The 17,843-nt window shown below is 40.4% G+C and overlaps 2 protein-coding genes across 2 annotated transcripts in view; both read left to right on the forward strand.

Moving 5' to 3' along the window:
- clmpa (CXADR like membrane protein a) overlaps positions 1 to 17,843 on the forward strand; it is a gene marked incomplete at its 3' end in the record, with an annotated part of 59,400 nt that overhangs the window by 16,911 nt on the left and 24,646 nt on the right. The window lies entirely within an intron of this gene.
- Positions 8,247 to 16,603, forward strand: LOC307077183 (uncharacterized protein; the record flags this gene model as incomplete). The annotated part of the gene is made up of 10 exons (XM_079738509.1): positions 8,247 to 8,835; positions 9,802 to 9,920; positions 10,019 to 10,441; positions 10,530 to 10,767; positions 10,924 to 11,079; positions 11,780 to 11,997; positions 12,103 to 12,256; positions 12,333 to 12,442; positions 12,820 to 13,081; positions 16,590 to 16,603. Exons 1-10 carry the CDS (start codon positions 8,796 to 8,798, stop codon positions 16,601 to 16,603), a joined length of 1,734 nt encoding a protein of 577 aa, XP_079594635.1. The 5' UTR covers positions 8,247 to 8,795.

Consider the following 17,843-nt stretch of genomic DNA (forward strand, 5'->3'; position numbering starts at 1 on the left):
AAAAACCACACGTGACAGTTAAGCTTGAGGTGTACTTTAATGTTTGAAACCTTCGGGTACAAATTGTATTATCTCGTATTGCCTGTATTCCATGAACTATGTGTCATATTAATGCCAGACTATTATCACAATATGTTGTGCCCTTCTAAGGCAAAAATCCAGCACCTTTACTCGTGATAAAAATCACGATGGAATATCTGTGTTTTTCAGCTACAGTGTGAAATGGCTCTATCATAAATAACGTCAGTAACAAAAATGCTACATCTCATGCTAGCTTGATAGCCCATGAACATAAGACATTAATACAGGTACTCAAATACTCCTAAATGATAATAACACTCTTTTCTAATGTCCTCATCACTATATCACTTAGGCATTTATCAGCCATGATTTGCATTTGTGAAGCATTTTTGGAGTCACTCTGAGATTGTTTGTGATAAGTTTAAATATAATTGTTCAACTTAGTCTATTTGGTTCTCTTTATTTGGTGTATTAATGATAGAGGGGGTGCATTTGTTTTGTACAGCTTTCATATAGTGCACATTTTTACTTGTTCTGTAGCTTGGGGCAAGCTGCAGTACTTGGATTCACTGTTGTGCACTCAAAATTGCCGGGATTCCCTGTAGGTTTATGGCTTCATCACTTTGGGTGTTGCTGAGCGCTGCCAGTAGTGTTGCGGTGGCCGCGGCTAGCAGCAGATGTCTCGGGGGCACGTCCATGGGCTCGGGGGGAGGCGCCAGCGTGCTGGTCTTCTTTGCCGCCCTTTGGGCTTCAGTGAGTAAATACGCGCTACCAGTAGCCATATGAAGACTAGGGTTCGGCTTATTAAGATAGATTTTGGTATAGGTCGCCAGCTAGAGGGAACACACCGTCTGCAATGTTGTTAAGTCTCTAGTGCGCAGCGGAGGGGTCAGTTGGTCTGCGCTCTTGTGTCCATATACATTCTGCACTGGTTTTGAAGCTGTTCAGTCTCTCTGGCATAGAAAAGTTGGTTTGTATGGTAAAGAGTTGGTTGGTTTGGTAAACAGTTGGTTGGTAGGTTGGTAGGGAGTTGTTTGGTTGGTCGGGAGGTGAGTTGGTTGGTAGGGAGATGAGTTGGTTGGTAGGGAGATGAGTTGGCAGGTATTGTAGTACAGTATCAATCAAAGCAAACATTTAACCCCCAGTTGGTTCGATAAACCCAAAGTATTGTTGGGTTTAAACAATATTAATACAGCAAAGGAAAGCAAACAGAAAATAAGCAAAACAAAGCTAAAGCAAAACAACACTAATGCAAAACAACACTAGGGCAAAACAACACCAGGTGAACCACCACAGGTTTGGGTTAATTAGTCCAAAGTCACTCGATCACAGGGGGGCTATCCTAAAGATGGTTGACCCTCAGCTACACCAGAGACAGGAGCCATACTGAGGAACATGGCACACAGCTGCCTTAAATAAGGGCGCTGATTAGGGTAACGGACCATTTTCGGGCTGCATTCAAGAGCACTGTTCAGAGAGGTTCACTAGGGCTTCTACGCTGCTACAATAGCATTGCAGTAATCTCAAACTCTGGCACTGCAACTGACAACTGCTGCGTTCTCTTCTGGTTTCCGGGTCCCCCCCCCCCTTCCCTAATGTGAACAGCTATTGGCAGGGCTTCCCGATTTATCTTTCCCTTTTCTCTTTGTCAGCACTAGCAGCATCTTCTGCTTTACTGGAGAGTAACGGAAAGCCATGCCAGGGGTCAGTGGACATTGATTATATGAGTGGACTCCTCCTTCGCCTCTGTCTCCCCGCCCCCCTCCCCCCGTCTCCTGTATTTACTTAATCAACTATTATGCTTCCAGTGCCTTTCCCACTCGATCCCTTGGCTTTCATCATGGAGCGGGGGGCGAGTGCTGAGTGCTACTTAAGATCTCTGGGGGAGTTTGACCGAGGGAGAGGAGAGAGACGATAGCCTGAAACGTTGTCGATCCATGCTAAAGTATCTTAAGACAGATGAATCTGGATTTGTTTATTTGTTTTGTGGGGTAATTTGGTAATTATAATAAGAAATACATTTTCGGGTAATTTGGAGGCCTGTGGTAGGGCGGCACAATTATGACTGGGATAATGATAGCGATTATTTTGCCTGACTTTGTGATTGTGATCATTCCATTATGATTATGAATAACATTCTTGTTCTGTGGCGCCACTGTATTTTAAAAATATGTATAATTAAGCATTTGTTGAGTTTTAAAGGTTTGTATTTCATTTTTGAATGAAACAGGCAGACAAAATCAGACTTATTTATGTTTTACTTATTTATTTTATGCAAATTAAATACGGCCCTTCCCGATAAGCTATTGGCAGGGGTTAAAACCTAGTTTACCGTGGCTGGTTAATCCAAATGACCTACTCTACCTTTAAGATGACTTAAATGAATAAATAAAATGTTACCAATATATATATAATACAAGCCAGAGTCCCAGGGAGGCCTGCGCTAGTGGTCTCTCCTGAAACGGCCACAGCTCTACTTGGTGGTCTTTGTAAAGGAAGAGATGAAAATATACTTAGGGGCTTTTTTTTTACACTTTTAGCTGGTTTGAGTTTAAGAACCAGTAGTTCAGCCAAAGGTAAGTAAACATGCCTTACAACCATTTCCTGTTCTTAAACTCCAGACCATCTTCACGGCCAGAGAGCAGTTATTTTAGTGGTTAAGAAACTAGAATCCAAAGAGGATATTTGTTTAGTGGATCTTTTTCATTCTTATACTTTAAGTATCTTGTGGTTATGAATGCACATATGGGTATAATTGCTATAATAAGGCTTGTATTAACTTATGATTACACTGGCACAGAGAGCAATCAGTTATGTGCAGTGAATCCCAAATGCATAGACTATGTGATTTGTGGCAACCGTTAAGTAGATTAAAGTGCGTCCTCCAACCATGTGAACATTTTCATGAATCACTGGGTTAAGTAATAAAGTACACAGAAGAAACCAAGCTCAATCATCTAACCCTAAGAAGAAATGAACCACAAGTTGGCTCCTTCACCATGCAAGGCGTATTCATTTAGTCGTGACCGTTCTGTGATGAAAAAGCTGCTTGTTCTTGCTTTGTTTTTATGAAATATGACGAAGACAATAATGTCTCCCGCCTTACGGCCCGCCGTCAGAAATTATTGGGCAGCTCAACGGCAAGCCTTCTGATCAATTTCCATATGCTTTAAATGCCCTCCCCTGAGATGGCCTGCCAATGGTCCTACGAAGCTTTGATCTATGGGCACGTCTATCAGAGTGGCGTGTGTGTGTGTGTGTGTGTGTGTGTGTGTGTGTGTGGCAAAGTCGATTTGGTCATGTGTGTGACATGTGTGCTTACATCGTGCATGTGCGCCAACCATTTGGTTTTGGGACTGTATCTACACTGCAAATAATCTGGCACTTGCCAAGATTTTAAATCTTATAATTAGACATCATAGATAATTTGCCTTGTTTTAAAAGTTATTTACTTATTTTAAGTTAGTCATTTTACAGTATAATCTTAAATTAAGTACAAAATGTCTTTTATATCTGGTTTAGTCTAGGAATCTTAAAGCGGATTGAATAACTCTTAAAATCAGCTAAATTAGTTCTAAACTTGTTTCAAGATTCAGTGATTCTTAAATCAAGCAACTTGAATGTTGCTTGATTTAAGAATCACATAAAAGTCATTAATGACTGTCTTCAAACATGTTGAAACAAAGAGAAACTATACAACATGATACAATTACACATTTTAGATGCAACAGATGTTCAACAATGATCCTAATCTGGTGTTTAAAATATTGAGATAGCTGATTCTGTATATTATTTAAATTTTTTGTCGGTTTTTCACATGTGCTATGATATTTTATATAGTATGTCGGAGACCTAAAAGCAGGCTGCCCCCCCTTTTTGATCAAACCCTTTATGGCAAAGTAGTTGTGTATCAGAGCAAAGGTCATGGGGTCACCACCATTGTCATTAGGGTTCATCATCTAGGGGTCATTATTGAAATAATTGAGATGAAAGCTATATTTTAAATACATTAACAGAGTTTGAACTGATGGTGGTAGAAGAGAGATCATGGGGTCAATAAAATGAATAGGACTCAACCTTTGTGTCATTAATGTGGCAAGCAATTTTACAAAGAATCAGATAAAAACTACTTAAGATACATAAAAGTTTGACCTGAAGGTGGTGCTAAAGCAAATGTCGTGAGGTCACCAAAATTCATTGGCTTCATCGCTTATAAGGACTTATTAATGTACACTGTGAATTTGAAAAAAACGAACAAACATGAAAGCTATGCCAGATATTGTTCTAACACGAAAACTGCGATGGTGCGGGAAAAAAACATTAAAAAAAACACGAAAAAATCCAGATGAAAGAAAACATTTTTATTTATATAAACGTGATAAAATTCACATCACATCATTTTAAGTTTTCCAGTGAAAATGAAAATTGTGATGCAAAAATGAACATTTTCTGCATCTGTCAGAGATAGTGTTACATTACCACACTGCTGACAATTTCTCACATAACCATGAAAAAAAATTTGTCAAACGTAAGGACTTCTTCAGCCCAATAAATAATTCTCTTCAGAACCAGCTGTTAACTCTTAACACTGCAATAACATATGAGTGTGGTTTTGAAAAAAATAAAAAAGGAAATACATTTTGAGAACATGGGACCATTAAATTGTTTGTGAAAAACAGATACACATCAGCTATACTGACACCGATTAATAGCATTTTTTTTGTTGACAGCTGAGATCAGTAGATCATCCAATACACATGTGCATCCCTAATCCGGCTGATGTCTATTGGCAATGATATCACAAATACTGTATTTTATTTGCACAAACTCACTTTCTCTGAAACTAACAGAAAAGTATGAAGTGTAATCAATGAGCTCATGTACAAATTCTGTAGCCTGGGCAAGAGTGGGAACTGCCACTTCATAAGCCAATAATTCTTGATTAAAATTCAAAGTTTCATAGCGCTGGAACTCAAAAGCAACAACTGTGGAATCAATCAGAAAGATATCCTTAATCAGTCCAAACACTGGGAGAATGTCATTCACATCAGCAATAATCATAGACTTCCCACTGATGTACTTATTGCCATTGAGGATAAACCATTTCACTGAGACAATAGACTGCATGACATCTAATCCCAAAAAATCGGTGACTTTTCTCTTAACATATTCAGTATTTGTAACAGCTGATACAGGCCCTGATTCTCTTTCATTTGCAAAAATTGGATGCTCAAAACCTATGTCATTCTGACAACATTCAAGAAACTGATTGTGGTTTGCTAGTGATTTACACACATTTTTGAAATTTAACTTAGAGGCCCATCGCTTAAAATAGGAATGCTTTGCCTCAAAGCGAATGCACAAACTCCTTATTAAAGGACCAAGGGATATGATTTGACTAGGAAGATGCAACATGTAATGCTGCTTGGGTATCACATTTGCTTCAGGGAAAAGTTGTTTGAACTGATACAGGTGTTGCTCAATCATACTTTTGAGCAACAATACAGTTTGTAAAGAAATAGTGGGAGCCAGGACTATTTGTACTATCTCAATTAACTTCATAATGAATTGAACGTACTCATTGTCCACACCACTCAAAAGAAAAGGTAATATTTTTAAAAGTATAAACATCTGCCCACAAGTCTGTTTCAATTTGTTGTCATTAGCTGCTAGAGTGGTGACACTGATAGGACAAGGTTTGTCCTGTATATCAAGAGGTGAGTAAGGAAAGTTTTTAATGGCTGCGTTAAACTCATGTAAATCTATTTTTCCGAAGAGAATAAGGTGTTTTAATACAAGCTTAACCTCCATTGGTGCGACACCTTCGAAAATAACATGCATCATGTCCTGGGGAGTTTGTTTGATCAGATCAAATGCAGGAACATCTACTAGTCTGCTTCTTCTGTTAATTCCATAAGTGGTTTTGAGGGACCCTTTCAAGACATCTGTGCTTGCTTTGTCTATTTCAAGACACTGACTGATGTGGTTCTCCATAGTTCTTTCAACAAAACTATTCTCGTCAAAAAAACTTTGCATATCCTCAAAGTCACATTCACAGTGTCTACATTTACTATGAGCAAAACCAACCCCCTCCTTAAAGCCAGCAAGCTCGTGTTGGGCAAGTGTGTCTCCACATACGGCTATCACAGCACCAAACAACTCAGTTTCACCATTTTGTGTTTCAATCATGACACCATTGTAAAGCTGTGTCAGATCCTCAAGAATTCTATTTAGTACAACATCAACACCACTCTCCGAAATATCTTTTGCATTTGCAATAGCAAGGAGTCGTATCGAAGCCAACTTAGACCTAAATTTTGGATCAATATTACCTAAACTATAATAAAACATGAGCAATTTATTTGCAGAAGCATAGGACCCCAAGGGATTACATATTTGGATTTCATCTGTGTATAGTATTATTTGCAATGCATTCGGCCTTTGAGAATATAAAGGGTGAGAGGTAAAGAGGGCCCCATCACTAAAATCATAGAAGAATCCCTCTCTGCTCCTTTGTGGTAAAGTGTTCAACATGGTAAAGATTCTGGAATTGGTCAATAATTGCTTTAGACTTTGAATTAGGGGAATATAGTAAAACACTTTGTTTCTTATGGACATGACCCGTGAACGACCTCGCTTTACCCAACAAATCTTCTGGGACACTACAACTTCCTCTGGGTCAACTGGATTGAATAGTTCCCGAATGGCCCTATTCTGTCCATATGCAGTTGTGGAGAAAGGATCTGTGAACGTATCAAACGTGGCCAAAGCCGCATCTTGAAGCCGAGTGGTCGCGTCGGAATTCTCTTCAAACACCCTTCTCATTCTCTCTCTCAGCGTACCTAGGAGAACAGCTTGGTATTGTTGCACCCCTGAGATGACATTGTTGACGGTTCTCTGTGAAAATATTTGAAATTTATATTATTGTTTCCTGCACTATGAATCCATCCAATAAGTCCACAATATACAACTAAAGGCCATGACATAAACTATGTTTGTCTCAAAAATCACCTCACCTATGATCAGTTCATCTCATACCATCCATACACCCAACCACAGCTTGTGGAAGTTTATATTCAGTTTCTTTCAAGAATTGATAATTTTGTCAATGTAAACGTATGGGCACCGAACATATTTAGAAATTGTTCTAAAGTTGCAATTTACATCCTGTAGACGTTCATTTTTCAAAAAAAAAAAAATACTCTCAGCCAGAGGCATGACGTGACTCGCTCAGCAGGAAATATGTTCGGTGCCCATATGTTAACATTGATAAATGATAGATTCTTGAACAAAAGTGAATTCAAACTTCCACATGCTGTTGTTGGGTGTATGCATGGTATGAGATTAACTGATCATAGGTGATGATCAGTAGTCACTTACCTGTGACAAGTGGCATTCTTCACGGACGCTGACGGCAAAAGCTGCAGCAGATCTGGCAATATCAGGTTCTTCCTTTGGAGAATAATAAGAAGCATTTTTTTCATAATCTAGGACACCAATTATTATGTACATTTATATTTTTATATACACATTTATATACAATTATTATGTTTGACTTAAACCAAAGCCGTTTGTTTTAACTTAGTGTAAAAAAGAAAAGATGAATAAAATAGTCAAAAATAATATTTACAAGATCATTTGGGTGACTCCAAATTTTAAATAAATCAATGATTTTTTTGGAAAGAGTCCCATTCTCTGCAGACACTATCTGTTATTACATTTTTTTGTGTACTTCTTTGTGTAACTGTTATAATCCAAAATGTTGCTGTTTTCTATTCCATTTTGTGTTGCCTTTGCTCTGCACTTTGTAGCATTCAAAATTAATTTAGAAATAGCAAAATCAGCTAGAATTAATTTACTTAGGCAACAGAGGTCAAAATACATTGTAATGTTAAGTTAGTTTGACACTTACGGGGACAAGCCAGTCAACAACCTGAGGCTGCAGTGTTTCATGCTGAGATGGGTCAGGCGGTATTTCAGTGCTGGTAGCTGCAGACAGAGGTAGTACAGGCCGTGTTTCCGCAGCGCTGGCTATTGCATCAGTGATACTGTTGGAAAAAACCGCCAGACCAAAGTTCTGCAACCCCAAAGAGTGGGATGTGGGGTTCGCTCTCCATCCGCTTGGCGGGCACGCAGTCGTCAAATACAGAGGGTGCGTCCGTTTAATATGGCAAAAGAACGAGTTGTAAACTCTGAAGTCCTGGTCACAGCCATCAATTCCACAGTAAACCCAAAAGTCCGGACTACGACTGTGAACTGCATTTATGTGGCTAAGGAGCACCTTTACAGTTAAAGCAACAAAGACCACACATATCATGCATCTCCACGCCATGATGAATTCTCTGCACGCTTTCGTCAACTTCTTCTTCGTTTTGTTTCTTGGCGGTTGGCAAACACTTCTTCTTCTCTCATGTTTAACGGCGGATGCATGATGGGAAGGATCAGGTATTTATTTTTCTAATTACTATTTTTATACTAAATTACATACATTTAAATTAACAGATTTTAAGGCTCAATGCGGTATTTTAAAACGTAGTTTTAATATTGTATGCATTTTTTGTATTTTCTGCGCATGCTCAGTTCATGATGTCAGTCATTTGCGCCTACAGCGGTTGAGGCGATTTCCGGCTGTTTCCCGCTTTGAAAGAAAAGGCTGGTAAACTTGTGGTTCAACCCTTCAACTTAAGAAAAGAAAACCATTAGCTTCCTCTGGCCGCGTATTTTTTCAGGTAAGGGTGCGTGGAAAGCGAGCCGGAGAGCTCTGGTAACCCAACATGGACGAGTTCGAGGACACCATATTGTCGGTTTTGGAAGGTAAATCATTTTTTTCATTCATGTTAACTAATTAGCTGAGCAACATTAGCATCTGTATTTTTCTGTATCTTTGAAAGGGAGATTGTTGATGTAAATTAACAACTAGTAACTACATTTTTCATATAAATTGTAGTGCACGTGTACACGTGCAACGGTTTGTAAATCCTAACCGTTTAGGAAAAATGAATTAAACGAAACCCCTTTTTTTTTATTAAAGTTTGAAATGTGTTCTTGAGACACGCATTCATCAGTTTTACATATAAAAACTATTTTGGGATGATACAAGCTAGTCTTTAGAATCTTTGTGTGTGTGTGTGTGTGTGTGTGTGTGTCAGACACGCTACAGACACAAGCGCGCACACACACTAACAGGGAGTCGCCGTCGGGCCCTAGTCACAGCCAGGGAACGTGATGAGCGATAGCCTAAAGATTCCAGTTTCCCAGTTGACATGACTGAAGTAAAACGCACAAACTTTATATCACCTGTTCAACATGCTTAAACATTGGAATGTAGTAAGCCATAGGCTATATTCAGTGTGTGTGTTAGTGTACACAAGCGTAGTTCATGTCAACTGTGTGTTTACTGGCGAACGTGTGTAATGATGTCACGGTTACCTTGTTCACGAAAACATTTCCTATATTAGCCTTTACAATGTGATGGAGTGAAATACAAAGTGGAATTAGTTCCAATACATCAAGGACAACATATGGCTAAATCAAGTTTATTAAAGACATTAACTTGTCTTGCCTTTTGGGATAGGTGTCTAAATGAGACAGACATTAAATTATTTTTGACTGATTGGCAATCAGCAAATGAGATGTTTAGAACTTTAGTAACAACCAGGTGCTTCATTTCACCGACAACCATACAAACGTATGTATATGTGCGCATAACATGCAACTCATCATGTGACTGGAAGCTGGAAAATGTCTCATCTGAAATTAGATATGTTTTATCAATTACAGCCGCCAGCATTGATGAGGAGGTTTTGAAAACCCTTAGCCGGGATGACCTGAAAGATCTTTTTCCTGGCCCAGAGAATTTTCTCAGAAGAAAGAAGCTTTGGGATTTTATCAATCAAAAGGTACATACACATGGGATGGGATTTACTGTACAAATGTTCTCAAGTGATCAATGCTCTTAATTGTATTTTTTTTTATTTATCCCCAACAATTGTAATAGTGTGAAGGAACTACTGACCAAGATGCCAGCGCGTGTGGAAGTGAAAGTTGGATTTTACCCTCAATTAGTGCCATCCCAACATGCCAGCCTCATGCTTCCACTCCCATATCCAAAACTGCTGCCAAAACATTGAAAATGCCAGACCCACCAGAGTATGTGTTGTACACAGATTCAGAGTTGGATATGGTGCGTAGTCGGTACTTTGCATTGCTCCGCATTGGAAAAGAAAATGACTGTAAGCTGTCTAAGGAGCTCTGCTGCAGACTCATCCGGAACACAATCACCAGCATGGTTGCAATCCTGCGTGCTAGTCCCATGGGAGAAGAAGTAAAATACCCCTCCAAAGTTGAGATGAGAGCAATGGCACAGAAGATCGTCAACTATTACCCCATGTTATGTGATGCTAACACTAATATGCCATATGTAAGTAATGTTTTTTTCTCTCTCTTTAAAAAAAAACATCTATGAGTGGGATCCAAAACAGCAACTTAAACATTTGTTTTTACCACAGGTTACCATCTTCACCAAAATGCACAAGAGACTTCAAAATATGAGGTCCCCAAGGAAGAGGCAAGGCTCCATGCCGCAACGAGGCTCGGCCAAGAAGACTCTGTTCAGGTCGACAGGGACAAATGGTGACATAAGCTGTGATGCAACTGGTGAGACAAGCAGCGACCCAAGTGGATCCAGGGCTGACGCCATACTATTTGAGAGCAACGATGACCTCAGCGAGGACAACTCCAGAGCAGGTATGTTCTTAAAGTTGGACAAAGTAAAAGTGTGCAGTCACTGTACTGGTTTCTGTACATCCATAAAAAACGGATTGAGACTGCATTAATGTGCTTCCCTGTTAGTTTTCAAATACTTAGATTTTAATTTTTTTAAATTATTTTTCCCACAAAAAGCTTCCCTACTCCAGCTACCCTCCGGTGTGCAAAGGAAGCCCAACAATAGCAACCTGGCTTCACCGCTATCACCCACATTATCCAGGACTGTGACAGCTTCACCAACAACATCCAGGACTGTGACAGCTTCATCAACTACATTTGCAGAGGATGATGGTAAGCCCGCCTTCACCCTTTCAGACTGCTATCTATGATAGATCTTGATTTACAGATTAGATTAAATTACTTTCAAAAATATATCCATCGGCTCACAGTCATCGGCTACATTGATGCTAACAATTTTAAACAAATTACTTTTTGGCCTAACTGAACTTGATTTGACCCATTATTTTACAAACAAGCATTTCAACATGCATTGAACCTAAGTTGTGCATCATTGTGCTGTGCATGTATTTTATATTAGGGCTAATGAAATTAATAAAGTAAATTTAAAATTTCTGTACATTTTTAATACTTCATTAGGAAATTGCTTTACTCAAGCTTCTATTGCCTTTAACACTTGAGTTTGGTAGAAATATTACTTCTGAAATCTAGTGGGGGTACTATTTACAGATACAAATAGATAAAGATACTTTTAAAAATAAAGCAGTATGATAAAAGACGATGTGTAAGAAAATGAATAGAAAACAGATTCTAATAATCCATTCTCAAGTCCAGTTAATGGTTACAGATTTGGAAGTTCTCCAGTGTTTTATTGCTATGCCTAATACTGACTGCTACAATTACTTTCTACTATAATTGTTTTGTAATTTAATCATATAAATGAACTTTGATTGACCTTCTCTGATGTCAGTGTAGTGTTTACTTTAAAATGTCTTTGTCTGACTCTCCCTTTTTCCTGTGTTATCAATTTTAGCACGCAAAGACAGTCTGAAGATGCAGGCAAGGCACTACCGAACTTTGAGCAACATGTACAAGAAGCCCAATGCAAGACCCAACTTCAGTGATGTAGCTCAAATATTGGACCTTGAGTGTCAGGCCAGACGGGCTTTCATTGATGCAGATGTTGCAAGGGAAGAAGACCGACCCAAAAAAATCTTTGAGGCATACCCATGTTTTAAAGACATTCAAAATGTACGTTTCCCAACTACTTTGGCATGAATGATTTGCTTTTGTCTGTCTGCCGCCTTTTTTTAAGCTTGGTCAGTGTTTGAATAACTAAGCACAATTTTGTCCCAGGCAATGGATGAGCTGCGCCGCATCGTTGATAGCACCAACCGCAAATACACAGAGGAAATGAAAGGGAGATGGGCAGACTTTTGTGCTAAGGTGCAGTTCTATGGCGTGTGGAAGAAAGCCCTGAAACCACCTTTCCCCTTGGATGTACGTGGAGGTAAGTTGCTGTTCTATATCAAATGTGTCGTCTATGTTCAAACCATTCCATTCAATTCTATTTCTTTGCTCCATAGTGGATTTCTCTATCGCCCTCTTCAATGCACTCCCATTACTTTTCCCCTCCCCAACTCCACCACCAAAGCGGCTTGGAAATGCCAGTGAGGCTCTCCTTCATATCCTCAAGGTGAGAATTATGTTGCCACTTTAATGTTTCCTTCATTTACTCACATTGTTGTGCATGTTCACACCTAACAAGGGCTACTTAAAACTTCAGTGTAACTAGAGATTAAATACAATTATTCATGCTCACAGTTTGTTTATTTCGTAAATTTAAAATTTCAACAAAGTTCAGTCCTCAACTTGAAGTAATTCATTTTAGTTTCCTCTGTTTCGACATACATCAGTTTGAGCAATCTGTTGATATTGCACTTGATGCCATTCATTTGTTGCAGCGTGATCAGTTAATCAGTGACCGTGTTCAGTGAACATAGTCTTTTAAGCAGTTTTGATGCACAGCATGTTCATACTCTCCACCATATTGTCCTTATGGTTCTGTTCTAGCCTGGCGAGGACCCTGGGCTCTACCTGGAGAAGCGGCCTCTCTCCTCCCCGGTGCTGCTTTTTGATGGAACGACCTGCATCGTTGCCGTGGGAAACATGCCAGTCTGCAACCTCCCCCAGGGGGATTTTTGGGAAGGAATGTTGGTGTTAATGGCATACTACTACACTTTGCACTTGACATACCCCAAATGTATTGCAACCATCCTCTCTGTCATTCAGACCGTGGTAATTCGTGATGCCATCCACGATCAAGACGCCACTGGTGCATATAAAAAAGCAATAGATGAATGGAACTCGTTCATTGAAAAATAGGTGAATGGTGAGAAGGATTTTGTCGGGTCAGTTGTTTTGCTTTTTGTTTGCTGTGTCCTAGCTTGTTTTGTTCATAACTTGGTTAGCACTTGGTTAGAGTCCTACATTTATTTTCCTAAAAAATAGATGTAGTAGAGGTCCCACACATCCTTTAAAGTTTTTTGTTTTTGTATTTTACGACATAACATTGCATTGTCAAATCGTTGTTGTTTGTGTTCAAAAAATGACTTGATTGTGTTTGATGTTATGATGATGGAACCCTGACAGTGTTCCAATAAATGTGGATTTTCATCATGCAGTCCTGGCTGTGGTTTCAGTCAGTGAAGATGTGTAGTCTAGGAATAAGGACAGGTTTTAAGGTTTTGGGTCTATTTTTAAGCTGTATTTAGTTTCATTCTAGGATGAGGCAACTTGTATCAAGATACAGCTTAATCATACTATACTTAAACTGAGTCTTTTCAACTTAAAATATAATTTTTTTCAATGTTTTTAATCTGTAATTTGCTACAATTAAGGGTGGGGGGGAGAATTATTTGCTTATATTTAGTATATTTCCCTTATTATTGGACTGTATTAAGTTCAATTTCAAGTATATTAATCTAAAAAACAAGCATTCTCATCTTATTTTTAGCAGCGTATTTGCTTATATTTAGTATATTTCCCTTATTATTGGGCTGTATTAAGTTCAATTTCAAGTATTTTAATCTAAAAACAAGCATTTTCATCTTATTTTCAACACTGTATTTGCTTATATTTAGTATATTTCCCTTATTATTGGGCTTATTAAGTTCAATTTCAAGTAAATTAATCTAAAACTAAGCATTTTCATCTTATTTTTAACTTTTTGAAAACTACTTATTTCTAGATTTTAAAATCTTATTTCAAGATTTCTTATCAAGTAAAATTAACTTGCTGCATGGACAGATAATTTCACTAGTTTTAAGTAGATTCTCCTCAAATTTAGTGCTTATATCTTATATTCAGTCTACCCTTTTTTGCAGTGTATATACATATCTATATATTTTTATCTATACATATATATATACGTGTGTGTGTGCCCTCTTTGAAACGTCCCAGATTTTCGGGTGTGTTCATGTGTATGATTAACTCAGTTTTGTGTGTGTGTCCTGTGTGTTTGTCCATGTATGTGTGTGTGTGTGTGTGTGTGTCCATGTGTCTGTGTACGCATGAGCGCACAATTGTGTGCATGTGTGTGTGTATGTTTGTGTGTGTGTGTGCACATGAGTGCTTGTGTGTGCTTACATGTGTGGATGTGCATGTGTGTGTGTGTGTGTGGTGTGTTTTTGCGTGTCGTGTGTCCAATTATGTGTATGTGTCTCTGGTTTGTGTGTGAGTGTATGCACATGTGTGTGTGTGTATGTGCCCTTCTATTTTCCCACTGCCATGAATCGTCCCCAGATGCGCACATGCGTGTCCCCATAGCGTGTCCCCATAGCGTGTGGGGGGAATTTCCCAGCGGAAGCATGTCTCAGGTTTGGCTCTTGCTGACAGGGACAGAACTGCATCGGCCCTGTTTTGATGGATGCCCACCGTTAATGCGGAGGTGGGGGTGAGGATGCGAAGGGGTGAGGGGTTGTGTGGAGCATCAATCTCTACAGGCTGATTAATAACACACACACCATAGTCAATATTTACACACCAGTACAGAGGGGTCCACCTGGAAGGCCACGCCCCCCCCCCCCCCCCATTCCCCCGCTAAGGTAAATGATCTTATTAGAATATAGTGTGTGTGTGTGTGAGTGCATGTGTGAGTGCTGGTGCTGTTTTCCATTAACGTGGAAGTGGAAGGGGTTGAGGTGCTGTTTCTCAACGACCCTAGCTTCCATACAGTGATGGAGTTTGAATAATTGTCAAGTTACGATTTGCAATCTGCACCCTGGAACAATGCGATGCGTACATCCGAGCAGCCAGGAAAAAATAAACAACACACTCTGCCTGACACCTGACAAAAGCAGTGCATTTTCCACTCCAACTGCTGTGCTGTACAATAGTTACATTTCCCCCGTCCCCACCGTCCTCCCTCCCTCCATCCCTCCCTCCCTCCCTCCCTCCCTCCCTCCCTCCCTCCCTCACCACTGTCTCCCTGCAGCGTCTCCGATGGCTGCAGACTGATGCAGCAAATGCTGGCAATCTGATAAAAAATACAACCAGCATCCCTAATTAAAAATGCATTGATACGGTCACACATACGTTGGGGGTCCCGGGGGAGGTTATAATTGTGCTTCCGCTACTGTACAGTGACACGCCGTCGAGGGAGACCTGCGTGTGAAGAGCTGATGTCATCATCGTCACCGGCATCAGCATCCGCGTGTAATCTCCGAGGTAACGGATGACATTGCAGATTTATCGGACCTGCACAGACGCCGCAGTTAGCATAAAGTTATTTTTGGGCCGAGCTCGCGGATGTTTTGACACCACGCTGTTCCGTTTCGAAACGCTCATCCTTTTTCTTTCCGTTTTATCGGACGCATCGTGGAAGGATGTACCCTTGTGATGTCGGCGCAGCATACAATATGATATAACAAGGAATCACTGCCACTCAAAGGGCAGGGCTCCACTCTTGCTACGTGAACCAAGGCTAAAAAACCAAAACCTGAACGGGAACAGATGTCTGAGGTAAGAGGCCGAGGAGAGAGCGTCCAACACTCTGCTGCCTGTCACTGATTGAAGCCTCTGTAGCTGTCTGCTCTGGGTCAAAGTGTCTGCATATCCGTCGCTGTTCAGACACACGAGCACCCTTAGACACACTAGAGAGCGCACACACACACACACACACACACACCCATTCACACACTGCTCCTTCCTTCCGTCTCACTTTCTTGATTATTTTTCAGATTCTCTCTCTCTCACTCCCTCTCTTCCTCCCAGACTGCATTGCAGCAGCATCAAGCTACGGCCTGCCGCTGGGCCAGTGCCAAGGCTGGGGCTTGCCAGCGAGTATATGAGGACAAGAGAGGATGGAGGTGGAGAGAGAGAGAGAGAGAGAGAGAGAGAGAGAGAGAGAGAGAGAGAGAGAGAGAGAGAGAGAGAGAGAGAGAGAGAGAGAGAGAGAGAGAGAGAGAGAGAGAGAGAGAGACGAAAGAAAGGAAAAATATCAAAAAGGAAATAAAATAAAAAGAACATTATAAAGAAGGAAAGAATTAGATAATTAATGAAAGAATGAAATATAGAATGTGCCATTGTTCCTCACAGTGGAAAAATGCAAAGCCTTGCCCATGAGCTTACGGCCCTCTTTTTAATTCACATCTCTTCTATTTCACCGGACCATATTGGTAACGAATGGCACAGCCTGGCTGATTGATCTGGACACCAGTGAAAAGATCAATCATATTTCAGTGAGGCGGGGGGGGGGGGGGTCAAAGTAGCTCATCAGAATGTGTGTGTATGTATGTCTTTGTGTGGTGTGTCTCTGTGTGTGTACGTGTGTTGGTCGACAGGGAAGAACTGCTGAGGTCCAGGAAAGCTGGAGTCCATCTGTAGGCCCATAACTCACCCCGACTGACGGACTGCCAGGGAGAAGGAGATTGAGAGGGTGGGTGTGTGTGTGTGTGTGTGTGTGTGTGTGGGTGTGTGTGTGTGTGTGTGTGTGTGTGTGTGTGTGTGTGTGTGTGTGTGTGTGTGTGGTGTGTGCGTGCGTGCATGCGTAGGGGGTTATGGAGAGTGAGGTCAGTAGGGAGTCAGAGGGGGGAGGCGGGGTCAGAAATGCAGGCTCGGGATTAAAGAAAGATGGTCTCTAGTGCAAACCCTGTCAAACTCAGAGTGCGACCTGAGAATCACAAGTCTCTGTCACCAAACACGACCCCTCTTAGTGCTGCAAACAACCATTTCAATTTTTTCGACCCATGAATGCTTTGAAAGTTGCAGTGTGCAGTTCATTCCAAAGCGTCCACATATCAGCATTCTGTCGGTCATCAAAAACCAAATAAAGAGACATTTTACACTGATTAACTACGCTCTCTGATCTTAATACATATACTGGTGACAACTTTTTGTTGCCAAGTTCTACTTTCAAGTCCTCCGTTTGCACAAATGTTTTAAGTTAGAGCCAAATCACAAGTTGGGATCAAATCCAAACCACAGAATAACCACAAAAGAATCGTCTTTATTCAAACAGATGGAAACAGATGTCGGTCTGAACTAAATCTTTCATAAATCTCCAAGCCAGTGGTGACAGGGCCGACACGCTCATCTCACTCTAATACCCAAGCAACGTCAGAAACCAGATCTATTTGAAGGAATCCAGGTTAACTCATGGTCCTACGGGTAACTAGCAAAGGGATTCTACACCGGATCCTTTAAACAACACTAGACCGATAGAGACTTTGACATGAATACAAGGTAAAAGACAACAACAAGAACTACAAGGGGAGAAATATATTAATACCAGGATCACTTGTTCATTCCAAACATGAGCTGCACGGGCCTCAAACTGGGTGCGGTTTCAGCCTCACAGCAGGACACCAGAAAAACAAAGATGAAACTGAAGATGAAGAAGAAGAAAAATTGACCCGTAGCAGCCTTAGAGAAGGTTTTGAGTAAACGCCCAGTCTTGGAACGGTGGAGCCGAGGCTGAGGCTGCTTGAATTATGTTTATTGTCTGCATCTCAGCCATAATGTCTTGTACATCTGAACAGGCTGAACCCATTGAGTTATCGTTGTATCCTTTGTGTAAACTGTTTGATTACACAATT

This window comes from Pollachius pollachius (assembly GCF_949987615.1).
Source record: "Pollachius pollachius genome assembly, chromosome: 6".
Taxonomy (NCBI): domain Eukaryota; kingdom Metazoa; phylum Chordata; class Actinopteri; order Gadiformes; family Gadidae; genus Pollachius; species Pollachius pollachius.